Source organism: Scyliorhinus torazame, chromosome 11, assembly GCF_047496885.1.
Source record: "Scyliorhinus torazame isolate Kashiwa2021f chromosome 11, sScyTor2.1, whole genome shotgun sequence".
Lineage (NCBI taxonomy): Eukaryota > Metazoa > Chordata > Chondrichthyes > Carcharhiniformes > Scyliorhinidae > Scyliorhinus > Scyliorhinus torazame.
Genome location: NC_092717.1, coordinates 5088361 through 5109833, shown reverse-complemented (window position 1 = coordinate 5109833; position 21473 = coordinate 5088361). Strand labels below are relative to the sequence as shown.

The 21473-nt window shown below is 44.6% G+C and overlaps 1 protein-coding gene across 1 annotated transcript in view; it reads right to left on the bottom strand.

The window, feature by feature from the left end:
• nudcd1 (NudC domain containing 1) overlaps window positions 1-21473 on the bottom strand; it is a 122770-nt gene that overhangs the window by 88665 nt on the left and 12632 nt on the right. Inside the window, exon 2 of the mRNA XM_072466870.1 lies at window positions 6297-6451. Coding sequence (XP_072322971.1) covers window positions 6297-6451 — 155 coding nt within the window. The remainder of the gene's footprint in view (window positions 1-6296; window positions 6452-21473) is intronic.

Below are 21473 nucleotides of genomic sequence, written 5' to 3'. Positions count from 1 at the left end.
AAGTCCTATACTGTCACGGCTCCTCATTCATTGGTTCTAGAGAAGGTTCCCTTCGGGAAGGAACATCTGATGGCCACCGGCGTGGGCCCTTACAGCACCCCACCCAAGATACGGCAGGGGTACGGAGAGACGCTTTTGGATGGAAGGGGCTGTGCCCCAAGGCACGCATCTCCATTCCCTGTAGCTCCTGCACTCCCCGTTCTGGGCTCTCCCAGGACAACGTTCTCTGGATGGCCTGTTGAAAACTCAATGGCGGCTTGGCTAACAGTTTCCTCTGGGTGGCCGCGTTGATGCCGCAAACCAAACGGTCTCGTAACATCTCAGACAAAGTTTCACCATAGTCACAGTACTTCACATACCCTGGTCAGCAAGGGATTCTCCAGGGGTCCTCTCTGCAGTGTTAAACCAGTAACTTTGGACTATCGCAGACGGGATTGGGTTAAAATGTTGTCCCACCATAGTTACAAGTTCATCAAACTTTTTACTGTCAGGGCGGCTCGGTACGTACGGCTCATCACCCCAAACGTATGTGCGCCACAGGCGGTTAGCAAAATGACCACCTGACATTAATTTTCGGTGATGTTATTTGCCTGGAGGTAGTAACGCATCCATTGTGTGTAGACAGCTATCCAACTTTAACCCTCGTTGCCAGTTTTGCGAGGGCCATGAAGAATCCAGCACGAGTTTGTAGAGTCAAACAGAAAGTAACTTTATTTACAATAATATGTACACAGTAGCAATAGTTGTTCACCGCTGCTTCCCTCTCTCTATCTCACCGCTGCTTCCCCAGTCTGGCCAGTTCTATTTCTACAGCTAGTGATTGCCCCGCCCCCCCCTCCTCATTGGGGGTGCTCATACTTCCCAAGACATGGGATACCCAAATGTCCCCAGCCAATAGGATTCAGGCAGGTTATAACAGGAGTCAAGGTAAAAGTAGAAGTTGAAGGGATTGCACTGGAGGTATGGTTAGCAGAAATATGTTTAAAGATTTAGATAGGGACATCGAAAGTTTCCAAACAAGCAAGCCAAAAGGAGATGCCTCACCTAGTTGAAATTTCACAGGGGATCGCAAAGGAAGCTAGAGGGCCACCTATGAGCCAGATATATGTAACAGATTGTGACGAAACCCATCCCCAAAGTAAAGGAAAATGCGACGGTAATACAAGATCATAAGACAGAGGAGCAGAATTAAGCCATTCGGCCCATTGAGTCTGCTCCGCCATTCAATCATGGCTGATATGTTTCTCATCCCCATTCTCCAGCCTTCTCCCCATAACCCCTGATCCACTTATTAATCAAGAACCTATCTATGCCCAAGATGAACAGTTATTGTGAAAAACCACAATGAAGTCAGTGTGGATTTGCCGACTGAACAGTCAGATTCTATATTCAGAACCTACTGAAGAAAAAGTGCTGGAGGAGAAGCCAGACACCTTACAGGGACAAAAGGACAGTTTATTGTGCACTGTCAGCCTACAGATAGGAATCATCAATGTACCGGAACCTGAACTAATGAACCGATAGCCTGTGGAAACAGCAGTTAAGGGTTTAAGGACATTACAGGCAGTAACAATGCACTGGGAGAAACGGTGTGGAAGGGAAAAGCAATCTGCACTTTATCAGATGCCTTCTGATTGGTTTAACAAAGAATATACATCAGGATGTACTGTCAGACTGAGGGAGGAGTTCTGTTGGCTGGAGCACCAAAACAATAAATGCTTCGACCCAGGTTACCTGGGTGCAGAAAGCAACTATCACGTGCAAAGTTTTCGACACAAAACAAGCAAGCAGCAGAGACAAAGGATACAACTAAAATTCATAAAAGATTTAGATCAATTGTGTAACTGAACTGACAAATGCCAAAAGAACTAGCAGTGCATAGATCAATCCTGCTCTAGTGGACTGGGCAGGAAGACTAAAAGGCAACATAGCTGATGAGCAGTGACAGTTGTTTAAGGAGATATTCAATTCCTCCAACTGAAATATATTCCAGAGAGGAAAAAGATTGTAAGAAGGGGGGGAAAACATCTAAGCAAATAAGTTAAAGGTAACAAAGACAAAAAATACAGTAAATAATATTCCAAAAGCCAGTGGTAGGCTGGAAGATTGGGAAACGTTTAATGATCAACAAAGGGTGACTAAAAAAGTAATAAAAAGAGTAAAGGAAAATTATGAAAGAAAACTAGCCAAAATATAAAAAAGCCTAGCAAAAGCTTCCAGGAATATATAAAAGGGAAGAAAGTAGCTAAAGTGAATGTTGGTTCCTTGGAGGATGGGACCAGAGAGTTAATAGTGGGAAATGCCAAATCAATACTTTGCCTCAGTTTTCACGGTGAAGGACATTAGTAAAATCCCAATTGTACCAGGTAATGCAGAGGTAATAGAACAATGATAAACAATGGGGAAAAAGTATTAAACAAACTATTTGGAATAAGGCAGAAAAGTCTCCAGGGCCTGTTGGCCTATATCCTAGAGAGTTAAAGGATGTGGAGTGGAGATAGTGGATCCATTGGTTATAATGGGATCGATTCAGCGACCCCATTGCAGATCTGGGTGCAATGGGTGAATTATGCAAGAACACCAAAAGGACAATTTGCCGAGCGTCATGCCAATTGCGAGTCCCCCGACTTGCTCTGCGCGATGATCTGGATATTTAAATGAGATTCAAACAGCCAGACACCGTGATTCACCCGGCGCCCGGGGGTCAACAGCTGCGTCTGCAAGACTTCGCCAAGTCGCCGTTTAGGACTGGTTCACACAAATATAAACCAGGCGTAACAGCACCTCAGGCAGTCTCGCAGGGCATTAGAAACCCACAGGTGGTCGGGGACAGGGCAGGTTGATACCCTGGCACTCCCATTGGCAGCGCAGGATACCTAGGTGTCACTGCCAGGGGTCAGACAATTGGAGGGGGGGGGGGGGGGGTCCCAAGGACCTCTACAAGTTGGGGTGGGAGGAGATTGGGGTTGCTGCTCAAAATGGCGCCCCGACCCGAGAACAGCCATTCCAGCTGGCAAGCTCAGTTCATCAGCTCGCCAGCAGGAAATCTCTCAAAGTGTGGCCTCAAGAGGACGGAAACTCCCCGAGGCCGTTGAATAGCAGGGTGAGATCATAGCAGGACAGAGCAGTGCTATGTTAGCTCTGTACAAAGTATCAGGGCCTCTGGTTAACAGCCTACAAAGAAGAAACTTAACTTGGAACAAAGCAGTATAAAGATGATTTCTTGAGGCATGGTTTTGTTCATTGTGCCAATGCAAAGAAGGATGCAATGCCCATGTGTGTTATATGCAGAGGAGTACCGGCAAATGAAAGGAAACGTTTCACATTTTGAAGCAAAGTGGTGGATGATATATTCATTTTGAGGTTGAGACCCCGGAGTCAGTTATTAACTTACAGCTGACTCCGAATGAAAAGACGACACTGCTGTTATCTGACCTGTGATACCACATTAAAAACACACCCAAAGCCCATGAGGCTGTCAGCATTTTGGAGTAGCATCTCCCAGGAGTATCCAGTGCGGAGTAAAACAAGCATTTTGTTGTTATTGCCTTTCACGATGACCTACACATGCAAGGTTGGATTTTCTGTTCTCGCAAAGATGAAGAGGGCACAAAGGAACTGGTTGAACTCTGCACCTAACTGGACATTGCTCTCTCCCCCTGTGAGCCTGATTGGAGTGAGATTGTGAGGACCAACCAGTCTCCCCTTTCGCAATAAAGGAAGTGAACGTGGCATGGGTGGCTAGGGCCAGCCGCCTGGCAAAAGTGGGTCCCAGTGGAACAATTTTGCAAAACACGCTTGTAAAGGACACAAAGATGAGGATTATCACTCTCCCAGGTGGAAAAATTAGAGAAGCAGCCAAAGTTAGCAGACAATTAAAGTGCAGCAATATAGATAAAACAAACTCAAGATTTTTGCTCCAAAGTTATGTTCATATGTTATATGTTATGTTCTATGTTACTTCTATGTTATGTTCCTTAATATCAAATGTTGCATTCTTACTCACCCTCACTTACTTTTCTTTGCTCAGCACTCAAGACATCAAATAGCAAGAGTTTTTGATAGCTTTTGAAGCCATGTTATTGTGTAAAATGCCGTGAGCAGAAAGGAGGAAAGAAGAAGAGATAGAAAAACCTTTTTGTAGGTTGATCTTATAGTGCAAGTGTACAGTCTCCATAGTCCCAGATGACCAGAAACTGCTTACCCCTTTGAGGGGGGAAGAGATGACTGGTGGTGGTTTAACCGGAGGATCACCAAACCTCAGGCAAGGGGGTTGAGGAGGCTGAGCCTTCATGAATAACCTCAGCCAGTACGAGAATTGAACCCACGCTGCTGGCCTCGCTCTGCATCACGAACCGGCTGACCAGCCAACTGTGCTTTATTGAAGGATGAAATTTTACACTTGCCCATATTAGTTGCACCAGAAGGAAAGGGAGGAACTATCTAGTCGCTAGCATAGTTAGAACAGTCAAATTACTGCCACATTTTATTTTTACAATTTAATGCCATAGTGTTCAAAAGGTCAAATGGAATGCTGGTATTCATATCTAGAATACAAAGGGGGAAAGAAAATCATGTTTAGCTCTACAAAGTCCTGGTTAGACAGTGCACCCAAAACATTTTGAGGCATCAGACCTCGGGAAGAATATATTGGCCTTGGAGTCAGGAATATAAAAACAGATTGTAAGAGCTTTTAAAAGTACATGCAAGGAAGGGAGGGTCGATTCCAGTGGCGGCCAAGAGCTGAGCGGTCACATGAAAGGTGACTATCTCTCCTAAGAACTTCTGATTAGACCTTCCAATCCCACCAAACAGGCACCAAAAGTGCAAAAAGTTCATCATAATGGAACTCCAGAAGCACAGAGAGGTGTTAAAAGAGGACCTCATGGTGGTGGTGGAGCCAGCAATAGTTGGCCCTCCTAAAGGAGGCAATGGACAGAGCGCAGACGAGGGACCCAAAAGGCAACGGTGCGGGTCCTCGAAAAGGCAGCCACGGACCAGGGAGAGCGGAGCACCTCGCTCGAAGCCCAGGTGGCAAGGTTGGTGACAGCAAGGCACTGAGGGGATATGTTGATAACCAAGAAAACAGGTCCCTCTGACGGAACCTGCGGATCGACGGACTATCGGAGGGTATGGAGTGGAGGAACCCGACAGAGTTCGTGGCATTGATGCTCAGAAAGCTGGTCGAGCAGGAGGGCTTCGCCAAGCCTCCGGAGGTAGGCTGGGCACACGGGCCACTCTGGCAGAGACCCAAGTCTTCACGGGCAATGATAGTGAGGCTCCACAGATTCCAGGATAAAGAGCGGATCCGGAGGTGGGCGAAGAACAGGGGGGCATGCAAGTGAGACGGACACACCATCCGCTTGTACCAGGATATTGCAGCGGACCTGGCCAAGCGCCGGGCAGAACGTAGGGATACTCCCTGCAATTTAGAAGAAATGAGAGATGATCTCATTGAGACATACGTGATTCTGAAGGGGCTTGACAGGATAGACACCGAGAGGTTGGAGATTCTAAAACATGATGGCCCAGTCTCAGGATAAGAGGGCTGATCATTTAGGACTGAGATGAGGAGAAATTTCTTCAATCAAAGGGTTGAGAGTCTGTCCGGAGTCTGCATGTTCTGCCCCTGTCTGCATGGGTTTACTCCGGGTGCTCCGGTTTCCCCCCACAAGTCCCGAAAGACGTGCTGTTAGGTCATTTGGACATTCTGAATTCTCCCTCCCTGTACCCGAACAGGTGCCGGAATGTGGCAACTAGGGACTTTTCACAGTAACCTCATTGCAGTGTTCATGTAAGCCTACGTGTGACAATAAAGATTATCTTTCGAACTTTCTACCCTCGAGTTTGTGCATGCTTTGAACATATTTGGACAGATTTTTGGTTCCTCAGGTATTAAGTTTTGTAGGGAGCAGGTGACAAAGTGAATTGAAGGTCGATGGTCAGTCATGACCGTATGAAATGGCAGGCTCAAAGGGCCCTATGGTCTATTCCTGCTCCTATTTCTTATGTCCTTGTGTATGTGAACAGGTATGGCAGGTTCATTGCTCCCTAAGGGAGGAAGCAAACCACATTTTAAAATGGAAAATTACTGAAGCTATGGACTCCATCTGTTGCAACCTTCCCTATCAAGTCAAATACAACTCTTTCCAGGCTACTCTTACTACAGACAACACAGATATTTGAACTGACAGTTTCCTTTGAGAAGATAATGTTTAATACCTCTCAATTTTTCACAAGTTCGCAGCATATGTCGTTTTAAGAAATTAAATGGAGATATAATAAGACCAACTTACCAAAGTGATAGCCAGGTGCATGACTCTCTCATGCTGATCAATATAATAGACGCTGTCTTGATACCACCTGTCACAATGCAGATAGTTGTACATGCCAAAGACACACATATGGTCCAGGGTGTACTGATCCTCTCGAAGTTTCACTTCAGCTACAGCTAAAAAGAAAAATCACAGCCATGATCAGAATAACCAACAATTCGAAGACAAATGTTTTCCCACACTCAGGAGACTTCATGTCTAGCTGGCTGCTAAACTGAGTTCTTTCAACATTTGAATCACAGTCATTCACCTCAACAAAATGCAATGGCAGAAAAAAAAAATCAATATCTTTGAAACACAAAAATCAGTACAATTAGTCTTCTCTTGCACCGAGGTCATGAAAGGTGATATATAAATGGAAGTATTTTTCTTTCCACGCTTGCAGACAGTTTATAGCTTGCATTAGTATTCACTGAGCATGTACAGCAGGGTTTGCTAAAGACAAACAACTAAAAGTTGGCTTCCAAAGGCAAAGCTCATTGCCAGCGCACTCTGTTGAAAATAAGACAATTTGAACATATTAAAAATTTAGCTCTGTGTTCCAAGTATGTTGATTTTATAATCTATCTGATATTACACTTTATAGCAAAGAATGTTTTGGTAATTTATCAAAATCTAAAATTATTGACATCCAAGAAACTTAGTTTAATATTAATTTGATTTTTGAAACAATCATATTTCAAGATTTCACCCAGTTTTTTGTAGTAGTAAGACAGGAGCATAGCCACATGTAGGCATTGCCTCGAATCCTCTCAACCTTCGCTTAAAAGATGCACTATGTTTCCACTTGCATAAGAGAGTAGAGTGGGATGCATTCACCTTGACCTTAAAGCCTAGGTGGCACTGTATTCCATTCCAACACCAGCTCACTCGATTGATCCCAAACAACTATAGATACCCATACGCCCTTTCTTTGGTGTCAATTTCTTTCCTGTTCTCTCTCCCAAAGACGTCAATGTATGTTTTCTAGAGACCACCCACTCAACATAGAAGGACAGGTAAGCCAAGGTCCTGCTTTCATCCAATGTCTGGGTACATGCTTTTCCTGCACAAAATACTGGATGGTGATCATCAGAGAACACAGGCAGATGTTGATCTTTCTCACATCCAAGGTGACTGAGGAGGAACAGTTGCTCAGGAGTACATTGTATACACGGCAAAGAAACAAGCCATTCGGCCAACCAGTCCAGTTGGTATTTATGTCCACTCGCGTCTCCTACCATCTTTATCTATTGTCATAATCCACCAATCCTTTCTCCTTCATGTGCTCGTCTAGTTTCCCCTGACACGCTTCTAAAGTATTGGCTTCAGTCACGCCTTGTGGTAGTAGGTTCCACATTCTCAACACTCTCTTGAGTTAAAACGTTTCTTCTCAACTCTTTACTGATTTATTGGGCACAGTAAGAAGTCTTACAACACCAGGTTAAAGTCCAACAGGTTTGTTTCGATGTCACTAGCTTTTGGAGCACTGCTCCTTCCTCAGGTGAACACATTGCCCTGGCAGAATTCATACTGAGAATGAGTGAGCTGGTGATTGTTGAATAAATGCCACTTGGTGGTCTATATTTAACGTAACATCTGAAATGTAGCACCAATCTAACCAATTACTGCCCCATCAGTCTACTCTCAATCATCAGCCAAGTGGTGGAAGGTGTTGTCAACAGTGCTATCAAGTGGCATTTATTCAACAATCACCAGCTCACTCATTCTCAGTTTGAATTCTGCCAGGGCAATGTGTTTTCAGACCTCATTACAACCTTGGAGTTACTGCCCTTGACATCAGGGCAGCATTTAACCAAGTATGGCATCAAGGAATCCTTACAAAATGAAATCAATGGTAATCAGGGGAAAAACTCTCCCCTAGTTGGAGTCATTTCTAGCACAAAGGAAGATAGCCATGGTTGTCGGAGGACAGCACCACTGCAGGAGTTCCTCAGTGTGTTGTCCTAGGCCCAACGATCTTCAGCTACTTCATCAATGACTTTCCCTCCATCACAGGACTAAAACAAGGGATGTTAGCTAATGATTTCACAATACCCAGCATCACTCGTGACTCTTCAGATCTTGAAGCTGTCATGCTGTGCGCACCAAAACCTGGACAACATTCAGGGCTAAGTGGCAAGTAACATTCATGCCACAAAGTGCCAGGCAATGACCAGTCCAGCGAGAGAATCCAACCATTTACCCTCGATGGGCGGCACAGTAGCACAGTGGATAGCACTGTTGCTTCACAGCAACAGGGATCCGGGTTTGATTCCCGGCTTGGGTCACTGTCTGTGCGGAGTCTGCATGTTCTCCCCGTGTCTGCGTCGGTTTCCTCCCCGTGTCTGCGTCGGTTTCCTCCCACAAGTCCCGAAAGACGTGCTTGTTTGGTGAATTGGACATTCTGAATTCTCCCTCAAGTGTACCCGAACAGGCGCCATAGTGTGGAGACTAGGGGATTGTCACAGTAAGTTCATTGCAGCATTAATGTAAGCCTACTTGTGACACTAAGATTATTATTACCATCAATGGGATTACTCACCATTACTGAATCTCTCACTATAAATATCCTGGGGTTACAATTGACCAGAAACTGAACTGGGTAAATACTGCAGTTACAACAGCAGGCCACAGTCTGGAAATTCTGCCATGAGTAACCCACCTCCTGATTCCCCAAAGCCTGTTCACTATCTCCAAAGCAAAGTTAGGAGTATGATAGAATGCTCTCCACTTGCCTGGATTACTGCAGTTCCAACAACACTGAAGAAGCTCAACACCATCCAGGACAAAGCAGCCCGTTTGATTGGCACCCCATCCACCACCTTAAGCATTCATCCTCCACCACCAATGCACAGTGGTAGCAGTGTGAACCATCTGCGATGCACTGCAGCAACTCACCAAGCTTCCTTCGATAGCACCTTCCAAACCCATGATCTCTATCACCTAGAAGGCCAAAGGCAGCCAATGCATAGGTAACCCACCACCTACACATTCCCCTGGAAGTCACATCCCCCTGACTTGGAGCTACATCATCGTTCCTTCACCGTCACTTAGTCAAAGTCCTAGAACCCCCTCCTTAACAGCACTGTGGGTACACCTACACCACATGAACTACAGCAGTTCAAGAAAGCAGCTCACCACCACCTTCTCGAGCAATTTTGGATGGGCAACAAATGTTGGCCTTACAGCAACAGTCGAATCACAAACAAATCAGATTATTTGTTCCTAATCACCCTGCTGTTTGTGGGAGTTTACAATTAGGGATTGGCTGCTGGAGTTTTGATATTACCTTCTGCAGTGACAAATTGCATATGAAGTGGACAGTCTTGAGAATTCCAAAAGTATTCGGAAAATTAAAGGTTGCATTCTTTCCCTTCCCCCATCCAAACAAAGTATAGAACTTTTCATTTCACTTGAGGGCAATAATTAAATAAAACTCCTCAGGCTCTGTTTCAAATTGATGTTTTCCAGCACACATCATTCTGATAAGTAACAAGTACTACAGTAATCGGCACTAATCAGCAGAAAGCTAGAACTTAAAAGCTGCATTAATGAGATGCCTAAAGCTTCAGGATACAAAGCACCTACTGCAAAGATATTACATTTACAACTAATTTCCACTCAGTAACCTTTACAAAATTAAAATTAAAAGGATATAAAGGTGTTGAAGCAATTACAGTAAAGGTGCCAAACCTCCTTCATGACCTATCTGGTTTTGAAAGGTGTGTGCTGAATATAGAAAGAATTGTGTTAAGGGCACAGCTGATGGTAAATGCCAATGAGTTCAAATCCCACAAGGGAAACTTGAAACTGCCCTCAGTTTGCAATTTGTACAGTACGAGAGGTTTTGAAATCCAAAAATTATGTCCTCGACTACTTCATAGAATCTATAGTGCAGAAGGAGGCTATTCGGCCCATTGAATCTGCGTCGGCCCTTGGAAAGGGCACCCTACTTCAGTCCACACCTCCACCCTATCCCTGTAGCCCAACCTAACCTTTTTGGACACGAACGGCAATTTTATAGCAAAGTAAGAAATAGGAGAAAGCATAAAATAAAATAGAATTATACTTAAATAAGACAATGGCTTCAAACAGTACCAATATTTTAAACAGTTCCAAACAATCTTAATTTAACTACTTTTAGAGTTAACCATCCTGATCTGTTGAGCAACACCTCATAGCATTTAAGATCCATAAAAGCCCAATAACTTTTATCATGGTGCCTTTAATTATGTCTTGGGGTTCCTTCCCTCTGATGTTACCAGCAGTTGCCATTTTAGGTCTGGCTTCATTCACACTGCTTGCTGGGAGTTTGACCAGTCATTCCTGCTGTCTACTTAGATTTGAAACAACTCCCTTCACAGGTTACTGCACCTCCTTAAATACATTCTTTCCCTTGATCTCTCCTTTATCTCACCCAGTCTCTTTAGAACTGCTTTCTCCCAGAATTGATTAACTTCATCTCTTCACTTTAGCTTTTAGGTATCATAGGTAAAGTATGATAAATCGTTCTTTCACACCTTGCATATAGAATCTCTACAGTACAGGAGGCGGCCATTCGGCCCATCGAGTCTGCACTGACCTTCTTAAAGAGCGCCCTATCCCTATAAGCCCACTCTCCCACCATCCCCGTAACCACCCTAACCTGTACATCCCTGGACACTAAGGGAGCAATTTAATCATGGCAAATCCAGCTCACCTGCACATCTTTGGACTGTGGGAGGAAACCGGAGCACCCGGAGGAAACCCACGCAGACACGGGGAGAAAGTGCAAACTCCACAGTTACCCAAAGCCTCAATTGCACCCGGGTCCCTGGCGCTGTGAGGCAGCAGTGCTAACCACTGTGCCACCTTGCCGTCCCACAGCACGATTCCTACGAATCACAACAACCCATTCAAATCTATCCTGGTATTGTAACCATCCTTACTAAGTTACGAAAAATATGACCAGACTATTATCAACCATAAAATATTACAACTTCATGGGCTCTCCTGATAGGTTTTCTTGACACTTGCATTTATATAATGCCTTTCATAAGTTCAGGACTTCCCAAATTGCCTTATGGCCAATGAGGTTCTGTTGACGTGTAGTCACCGTTACACATAACGTAACAACAGCTCATCTGTGCACTGCAGCGGTTCAAAAAGCAGCTGACCGCCACCTTGTCAAGGGCAACTCGGGATGGGCAATAAATGCTGTCCAAGCCGGTGAAGCCACATCCTGCAAATGATGTTTTGAAAAATCCCCCCAACAGCAACTTGATAATCTGTTTTTGTGATGTTGATTTGAGGAATAAATATTAGCCAGAATATGGGGGAGAACTGCCATGCTTTACTTCAAAATAGCGCTAGAAGGTCTTTTATATCCACTTTGAGGGAGCAAATAAAGGCCCGTTTGACATCTGATCAAAACGATGGTCCATTGCTTAAAAGTTAGTTGGGCAGTAGCTTTGAAAACCAAAGGCAGGGGGGAGAGACAAAGTCGGAGCTAAGGGGGGATGGAGGGAATGAGACCACTCCTGTTACTCCTAGCCCACGAGCATTTATGCAGAAGGAATTTTCGAAAGTCACTTTGGCCTTTTCCAACCACTTATCTCCCTCTGTGGCTCGGCTGTTGGGGTTGACACCAGTCATACCACCCTGCTCTCATTGTGACACCTAATACACCAGTGGGTCCTGACATTTCAATTTAAATGAGACCCTTGCTTGCCTGCAACAGGAACTTCAGCTAACTTTAAAGCCAGCACAAATACAATGGCGTAATACAGTAAACAGTCAGCTTGTTATTCATGGAATCCCTACAGTGCAGAAAGAGATTCAGCCCATCAAGCCTGCACCGACCCTCCGAAAGTGCTCCCCACCCAGGCTCACTCTCCCGCCTTATGCCCGCATCCCACCTAACCTTTGAAGACTAAGGGGCGATTTAGCATGGCCAATCCACTCAACTTGCACATCTTTGGACTGTGGGGGGAAACCGGAGCACCCGGAGGAAACCCACACAGACACGGGGAGAGTGTGCAAACTGCACACAGTCACCCAACATTGGAAGTGACCCCGGGTCCTTGGCGCAGTGCTAACTACTGTGCCACCTTGCCACCCACCACATTATTAATCACCACAATCCTACAAAACACACTATTCCCACCAGGTGAGAGGACGATGAAAATCAAGCCCACAATGCTGGACACTGCGTGGAAAGGGGAGGAAGAGAGATAGGGACTAGACCCCGTTTCATTTGGAAGAGAAGAGATGATTGATGTCAGGATTAAGTTATCGATATTAAGAACATACATACCTACAATGCACTGGCTGAACTATATGGGAACCCCAATAACATTCATAATCTAAACCACCATTATACTGGATAAGCCATCACACCCATTTTGTACAAGAAAACTCATATCACAAAACTTAAAACTGACATTTAAATTGAATTCTTTGTTGATACAGGACATTAGCTAACAAACAAAAAGTGCATTGATTTCCTATAATTAAACTTGCCAGCCCAGCAGTCCAGTTATGCACTTTTGTTGAAGACAATCATCTTTATCAAAGACAATCATCTTTATCAGATGGATTGAAAACATTGCAGAGAGAAATCATTGGTTTTTTTTAATGCAGCCTGCAACTTCAATTTATTGAACACTGCTGTTGCCGAGCTTTGGTCATTCAGCTTTAGCAATTCTGTTGTGAGCTGTTTTATTAGGAAGTCTGTTCTATTAAATGTCTCGTTTGCCTCAAGGCAACTTGTAGTTTGGAGTTATTTAGTGGCTTGGAGAGTCTTTAAGAGGAAGACTGGACACTGCCAGCTCTGGGCAGTTTGCATCTGTCATATTTGCCCTCCTGGCTGAGCAAAACCGACAGCAATCTCAAAGACACTGACTGACTGACTAACTAGAGGGGTGGCGGTTCTGCTGAATACAATATGCAACTCACCGTTCCTTACAGCTTGGCGAGAAATTACTAACCCGCCAGAATTCAGACAAAACAAGGAGCCGTTATATCACATATGGGTGACAAATATCGATGCCCCGTGCATACGTAGCAGAGATCGTGCAGCACACTGCTTACATTATGTGCAAATTTGTCACATTCATAATTGATCGGCTCAAATTTTATATTCATACAAAATAGCACGGTAGCACAAGGGCAGCATGATAGCACAGTGGTTAGCATTGTGGCTTCACAGCACCAGGGTCCCAGGTTCGATTGCTGGCTTGGGTCACTGTCTGTGCGGAGTCTGCACGTTCTCCCCCGTGTCTGTGTGGGTCTCCTCCGGGTGCTCCGGTTTCCTCCCACAAGTCCCGAAAGACGTGCTGTTAGGTGAATTGGACATTCTGAATTCTCCCTCAATGTACCCGAACAGGTGCCGGAATGTGTGACTAGGGAGTAACTTCATTGCAGCATTAATGTAAGCCTACTTGTGACACTAAAGAATGTTTAATAAATATAAAATGTTCTAATTTGCAAATGTGGCATGCATGTCTCCAGAAATTACTCTGAACATCTCTTAACATATCTTCTATCAGAGACCTGTCCATCTTTGATATGGAGGAGAGTTTGGAGTGGGTTTGGGAAACATGGAGGGAGTAAAGTTGATTAGAGCACTTGGGATCGGTGCCTAACGGAAGGAAGGAACAGGTTTACAGTTCTCACTCAGGTGAGGCCTGTGAGGGAGAGACCAAGGTGAAGCCACATTGGAGGAGGTGGTGTGGAGTCAAATCACCCAGTCTTTGAAGGCAAGCATGGATCTCAGCTGGAGGTCTGACTGGCCAAAAGGAAGGGAACCAAATGGGGTATAGCATAGCTGAATCTGAAGCAGTCAAAGCAGGTATGAAAAGAAGAGGGGGGGGAAACTGTAGCCCTCAGGTTGGGCGGGAGAGGAAAGAACCAATATTTGATGCAACAAAGGAGCAGGAAAATATGGGATGAACTGCAGAGCGATGTACTTTGATATTCTGCTCAGCTGGAGGCCTCACCGGGGCCTATGTATGGATATACTTGCTCCAGTCTGGTGACTGAAAACATCATAGCCAGGCTTGAGGCCTTAGTAAAGCTTCATCAACAGCCAGTCATGGAATGTAAAAGAATAGCTGTTGGGAGTCATTAGAAGATGGCTCAGTTACATTAATGGTTAAGTTTGTGATTATTTTTCTATTGTGTCTATTATGTTGTTTTTAAGGAGTATAGCAGTGAGTGAAGAACTGTCATGTTGGATGTCTATTGGAAAAGTTGTGAGCATTAGTAGGTATGGAGAGAATATCTCATTGCAATCTTCCTTTGAGGGAAGTTCTGTGTGTGGACTGGCTTGAAAGAGAGAAAAAGTAAAAAATTTAACTTATTAAAAAACAGAAAAAAGGCAATGGAAATTTAATCAACGGGGAATTTTAAAAATTACACCTGGGGTATTGCAGCTTTAAGACGTAGAAGGGCTGCAATAATCAAATAATTTTCCGTATCAAGTTGAAAAAAAAGCACTTTGAAACAAATTAAAATTCATTGTAGCTACCCTACACTTCAATATAATTCAATGGAACTTGTCCTAGTAACAGGCTTGACTATTGCCTCCACAGGAAAGGGAGAAAAAGCTATTACAATCTTTACTATGCCTCTGTGCATAATGAAAATGTCGATCAGACAGCCCTTTCACGTTATGGCTCCTGAGAGAGTGAGAGAAACAAATGATTTCCCTGTGCCACTTCCCCATATTTTAGATTTGAGGTCTGCTGCTGGTTTCCTCCAGATCCACTAGAGGTCGAATGAGTGCAACAAGCAGTTCTTCTCCATGGAATACTCAAATTGTTTAATAGCTTACTTCCAATCAGCTAGATTTTGATACTAGCTCAGTACATTTACTAGCCAGGGTTATGACAGTACATGGCAGAACCTATAAGAATCAGTTTCTTCTGCAGCTGCAGAATAAAGATCATTTCCACTTCTGGACAGTAGTCCAGTGAGCAGGACTTGACTCAACAGACTCTGGCAGAGCAAACACGTGTGGGACATAGGAAGGTTGCTTTTTTAAATTCCTCTTCTCTTCTAGCACACAGCATCACAGACGCCAGCGGCCGCCAAGTAGATTTGCTTCATGAGGACTGACCAGTTGTTTGACTGTGGAAGCAGGCCAAGCCTGATGCCTTCTTTCTTGCCAGCCACATACATGCAAGTTCCAGAAGTTCACCGGATAGCAATCAAGCAATGTAAACTGGGGTTGATTTTTCCCTTCCTTGCCCAAGGACTGCAGAGGATTTTCTATTCATTGGTCAGGGGGATTTCAATTCTCATTTCCCTTCACTTCCTTTCGTTAATAATTAGAAGTTTATTTCAATTGCCAGGGGGCATCGATTTAAAATAATTTACAGAGGGCAATGACTTAAAATAATTTACACAGAACCAGAATGGAGATGAGAATCTTTCTTGCACAGTGTGTTGCTGTGAATGGGCTGTCTGAAAGCTCAGTGGAAGCAAATTCAGTAATAACTTTAAAGAGAGAACTGGATAAATTAGCACGGATATGGGGTAAAAGCAGATGCAGTGAGACTAATTGAATAACTTTCAAAGAGCTAGCAGGGGGACAATGTGCCGAATGGCCACCTTCTGTATTCTACAACTGGGCTGGATCACAACCTTGAACTGTTCTGCAGAAGACACAGGAATTAACAGCGGAGGATAGGTGCCGTAAGAAATGCAGGAAATAAGCGGGTGGAGCGGCATCATGTCAGGGCACGAGCCTGAGGGCTTTGCTGATGGCACCTCTGCCGTTCACACCGGCTCGGTACTCCACAAGCCCGGTGGTAGTGGCAGCCCTGAGGGTGTGGGGACAGTGGAGGCAGCACATGGGGTTGGAGGGGGCGTCGGTGTGGGCACCGATCTATGACAACCATCGGTTCGCTCCGGCGGGGGCGGCTTTAGGGATCAGGAGATTTGGAGATCTTTTTATTGAGGAGGTTTCCGAGTTTGGAGGAGTTAGAGGAGGAGTTTGAGTTGCCAGGTGGGAATAGGTTCCGGTACCTGCAAGTACAGGATTTTGTTCGGAGGCAGGTCTCGAGCTTTCCGCGCCTCCCACATAGGGGGCTACAGGACAAGGTGATGTCAAAAACAGGAGTTGGGGAGGGGAAGGTCTCGGAGATATACAAGGAGCTGATGGAGTGGGAAGGAGTTCCAATAGGGAGGGTGAAGAGGAAATGGGGAGAAGAGTTGGGATGGGAGTTAGAGGTTGGTCTATGGGAGGGGGCCCTGCGGAGAGTGAATGCGTCCTTGTCGTGTGCCAGGCTCAGCCTGATCCAATTCAAAGTGGTCCAGGGCTCATATGACTGTGGCCCGGATGAGCAGGTTTTTTTGAGGAGGAGGAGGACAGGTGTGGGCGCTGTGGAGGAGGTCCTGCAAATCATGTGCACATGTTCTGGGCTTGTCCGAGTTTGAGGGCTTTTGGCAGGGATTTGCGGACGCCGTGACTGAGGTCCTGCAAGGGTGGATGACTCCGAGTCCAGGAGGTGCCGACATTCGGAGTGTCGGAAGATCCGGGAGCGGGGATAGTGAGGCCAGCGTTTCGTCTTTGCTTCCCTGGTGGCCTCCGGAGGTGGATTCTGCTGGGATGGAGGGACTCAGGGCCCCCAAAGTCGGGGGTTTGGGTTAGCGACATGGCGGGGTTTCTCAGGTTGGAGAAAATCAAATTCACCTTAAGGGGTTCGTTACAGGAGTTCGCTTGGAGGTGGCAGTCGTTCATCGACTTCTTTAAAGAAAATTAGCCTGTAAGCGGGGGGGGAGGGGGGGGGGGGGGCGAGGAAATGGAGAGGCATGGAAGTGACAAGGGTAGAAAAACCAATGAAGGGAGGGCTGTGAGGCGGAATGGTTATATGGGGTTGGGGTCTGTGTTTGGGGGGGATAATGGCTTTGTAATTGTGGTTTTTCTGTCTTTGATGGATTTTTCTGTTTAAAAGTGTTAACATTATAAATGCCTTAATAAAATATTTTCTAAACAAAAATGCAGGAAATAATTAAGAAATACCAACATGGAGTAAAATGAGTACAGAACCGGTAAATGTAAAGGGAAAAGTAGAGGCAAAAAAAATTATTTGCAAAGAAAAAATATCGAAATTTGAAGAACCAGTTATCTTCCAGTATTTCACACATCCACATTTGAATCAGACATGAGATATAGCTGGCTGTTCCAGCACAGTGTAAATCACCATGAGTTTTTTTAATCTGCAGTCCTGTCACCCGCCCCTAAGGATGAACAACTGTTAACAGCTGATGGCCTAAACCCCACCTGGCACATTCCTGTCTGATAAATTTCAGAATTCTACTGGTATAAAACTCCTCGTAGACTTGGCGGCAACTAACGGTTATTTTGTGGAAATGAGGAAAATTATGCCATTTTATTGCTTCAAACAAAACAGACAAGCATAAATAGGAAAAGTGTCTGTGCTGAATAGCAAGGATTAAGTATTAAGTACTGTGGCCCATTAACAATTTCCGCACCCCGCACCAATGGGATTGATTAGGCAGTTTGCTGACAAACGCAACAGGATAGCGCAACTAATCAAACCTAAGTGGAGTGCCTGCAAATCGGCATACTGCTAAAACAGCGCATCAGTCCGTAAAAAATGTATTGCAAGAAATCGGTCCCCAGAGGGCTGTCAAACAAAGACAGGCGTCCCACTTATTCATTTCCATTCAGTGCCTGGTATTATATAATAATCAAAATGAGGAAAGAAAACCTCGGGTAATCAAAGTGCCAAGTCAAACTGCACTGCAGTATCTGGTCACAACAGCAAACCCGTTACTATTTGTGGCCAGTGCGCACTCTCACTCCCAGAACTTTCCAGAATCAGGGTAGAAAGACCAAGCTTAAAATGAGAAATGTATTGGGACTAAACGTGTGCCTGTGCACCATGTGTGAACAAGTGTCAGTGTCAGCATATGCACCTCTTTGCATGTGTGAGCATACGTGTGAGAGTGTGTAGTGAAAGTGGTTGTTTTACATGCAGGCAATACTTATTCTACGGGGCTATAAATTTTAAATCAATTGTGTTTTTGATCAGCCAGCTGCTTGACTCAGACAGAAATCCATCACCATGATACTGTCTCTCTAAAAATGAAATGGAGGAATCCACACTAACAAAAGGACATAAAAATGTAAATTCTCTCTTTGTACAGATCTTAAACCAAGAGATTTTACATCAGCCAGGTATAACAGCTATCAGTGGAATTTAACCAGCAATGGAGCCAGGATTGAAACTGGCAGAGAACATCACAATTTAAATATTCACAGCACTGGAGGAACCTTTGATTCTACTGCTGAAGCATGGTGGCACAGTGGTTAGCACTGTTGCCTCACAGCGCCAGGGACCCGGGTTCCATTCCAGCCTTGGGTCACTGTCTGTGTGGAGTTTGTACATTCTCCCAGTGTCTGCGTGGGTTTCCTCTGGGTGCTCGGGTTTCCTCCCACAGCCCAAAGATGTGCAGGTTGGTGGACTGGCAATGCTAAATTGTCCCTTAGTGTCCAACAGGTTGTGTGGGGTTATTGGGTTATGGGGATAGGGTGGGGACGTGGGCCTAGGTGGGGTGCTCTTTCAGAGAGGGTCAGTGCAGGCTCGATGGGCCGAATGGTCTCCTTCTGCACTGCAGTGATTTTACTTTATGATTCTAAAACTTTCCTTTTAAATTTAATCAGTATCAGGAGCCAGAGCTGCACTCAAAAGGGGGGAAAAAGAGAGAGTTCCATTTAATTATTTGTGTGAAAAAAAACATGCGTTCTTTCAAGGATCTGTTGCTCTGACTTTGAAATGGAAACAATCCTCCCATCGGCAGCCCCGGCAACAACAACCCGTATTTATATAGCATCTTTAATATAATAAAATGCCCCAAGATGCTTTAACCGCAACAATCAAACAAAATTCAATATTGATTCATATCTGGTTTTGCACACGGGGCTAAATCGCTGGCTTTTAAATCAGACCAAGCAGGCCAGCAGCACGGTTCAATTCCCGTTCCAGCCTCCCCGAACAGGTGCCGGAATGTGGCGACTAGGGGCTTTTCACAGTAACTTCATTGAAGCCTACTTGTGACAATAAGTCACATTTCATTTAGGGAGATATTAGGACAAGAACCAAAAACTTGCTCAAAGGGGTGCGTTTTAAGGTGCGACTTAAAGAAGAAAACTAGAGGCAGAGAGGTTTAATGGGAATTCCAGAGCTTAGGGCTGGCAGCTGAAACCACGGCCAAAAGTGCAGCGGCTAAAATTAGGGATGATCGAGAGTTCAATGGTAGAGGAGCACCAGTATCTTGTGGGACTGAAGGAGATTAGAGAGACAGAGAGGGGCAGGACCTCTCTGTCCAATCAAGTTTTGTAAACAAGAGTGGCCATTCTAAAATAAAGACCTTGCGCAACCAGGAGCTAATATGGGTCATGCCGATGGGTAAACAGAACTTGATGTGAATTAGGTCACGGGCAGCAGAGTTTTGGATGCGTTCAGGTTTACAGAGGGCAGAATCTGGGAGGTTGGACATGAGTGCCATGCAGTAGTCAAGTCCAGAGTGCCAGATTGATGAGGATTTCAGCAATAGAAGAGCTGAGGTAGGGAGGGAATCAGATGATATTACTGGAAACAGGCAGTCTTAGTGATTACACAAATGTGTGGTTGGTAACTCATCTTGGCATCAAATATGAGACCAAAAGTTTTTAACAGTGTTCAGCCACAGGCAGTTGCCAGAGAGCAGAATGGAGTCATTGGCTAGGGAATGGAGTTAGTGACAATGCGACTTTGGTCTTCCCAATATTTAGTTGGGGGAAATTTCTTCTCATCCAGTGCTGGATGTCAGACAAGCAATCTGGCAATTTGAAGACAGTTGAGAGAGGCGGGGTGAGGTAGAGATGGATGTAAATCACTTGGAAACCGATGCTGTCTTTTCAGATGATGTCACCGAGGGACAACATGTAGATACGAAATAGGAAAGGGCCAAAGATAGATCCCTGGAAGATTTCAGAGCAGGAAGACAAGACGTTGCAGGTGATTTTCTGGTTAAAAATGATTAATAGGGAAGCAGGGCGGCCCAGTGGGTTAGCCCTGCTGCCTCACGGCGCCGAGGTCTCAGGTTCGATCCCGGCTCACAGTCCGTGTGGAGTTTGCGCATTCTCCCCGTGTTTGCGTGGGTTTCGCCCCCACAACACAAAGATGTGCAGGCTAGGTAGATTGGCCACGCTAAATGAATTGGGTACTTTAAATTTATTTTTAAAAATGATTAATAGATAAGAATAGCACTAGGCCAGTAATTCCAACCAGCTGACGACAAAGGAGAGGTGTTGGAAGATAGTGTACAAAGATCATTAAAATGAGGGAGTACAGCATAAATTTACCAGAGTGATACTTGAGACTTGGACTCAGAGTTAGATTACAAGGAGATATTACACAAACTGTATTAACTGGGATTAAATTAAGAGGTGATTTGATTCAATTTTTCATGAAATTGAGAGAAACTGAAAGGGTTATTAGAGAGAAATGATTTCCATTCATTGGACAGTATAGAACAAAGGAGCATAGTCCAAAAATTGGTATAACCCTTCCACACACAAAGGGTGGTGGAAGTTTGGAATACTCTTCTGCAAATGACAATTGATATCATATCAATTGTTGATTTTAAATCGGAGACTGATAGATTTTTGTTAACCAATGGTACAAGGGAGAGGAGCCAATGGTTGGTTGGTATATGGAGTTAGATTATTGGAAAAGACTAAGGAAGCTAAATGACTGACTCATGTCCCTGCATGCCTATGGCGTGCTTAACCATGTCAAATACTACATACAGATCGAAAAGGATGAGGATGGATAGTTCACCTTTGTCACAGCCACATATGATGTAATCTGCAACTTCAATCAGAGCTGTTTCAGTACAGTCACATGGCCAGAAACTTGATTGGACAGATTCAAACATGGAGTTCTGGGAAAGATTGACAAGGATTTAGGCGGCTACAACATATTCAAGGACTTTGGAAAAGGAAAGGGAGGTAGAAGAAGGGCAGTAATTTGCTGGGGCTGAAGGGTCAGGGGCTGATTGTTAGACGTTAGCTGCTATAGTATAAAAAAATCAAAGGTTCTGCTGCTTTTCCACAAAACACCTTGTAATTTCCTTCAACAGACTTTGCACAAAACTCTA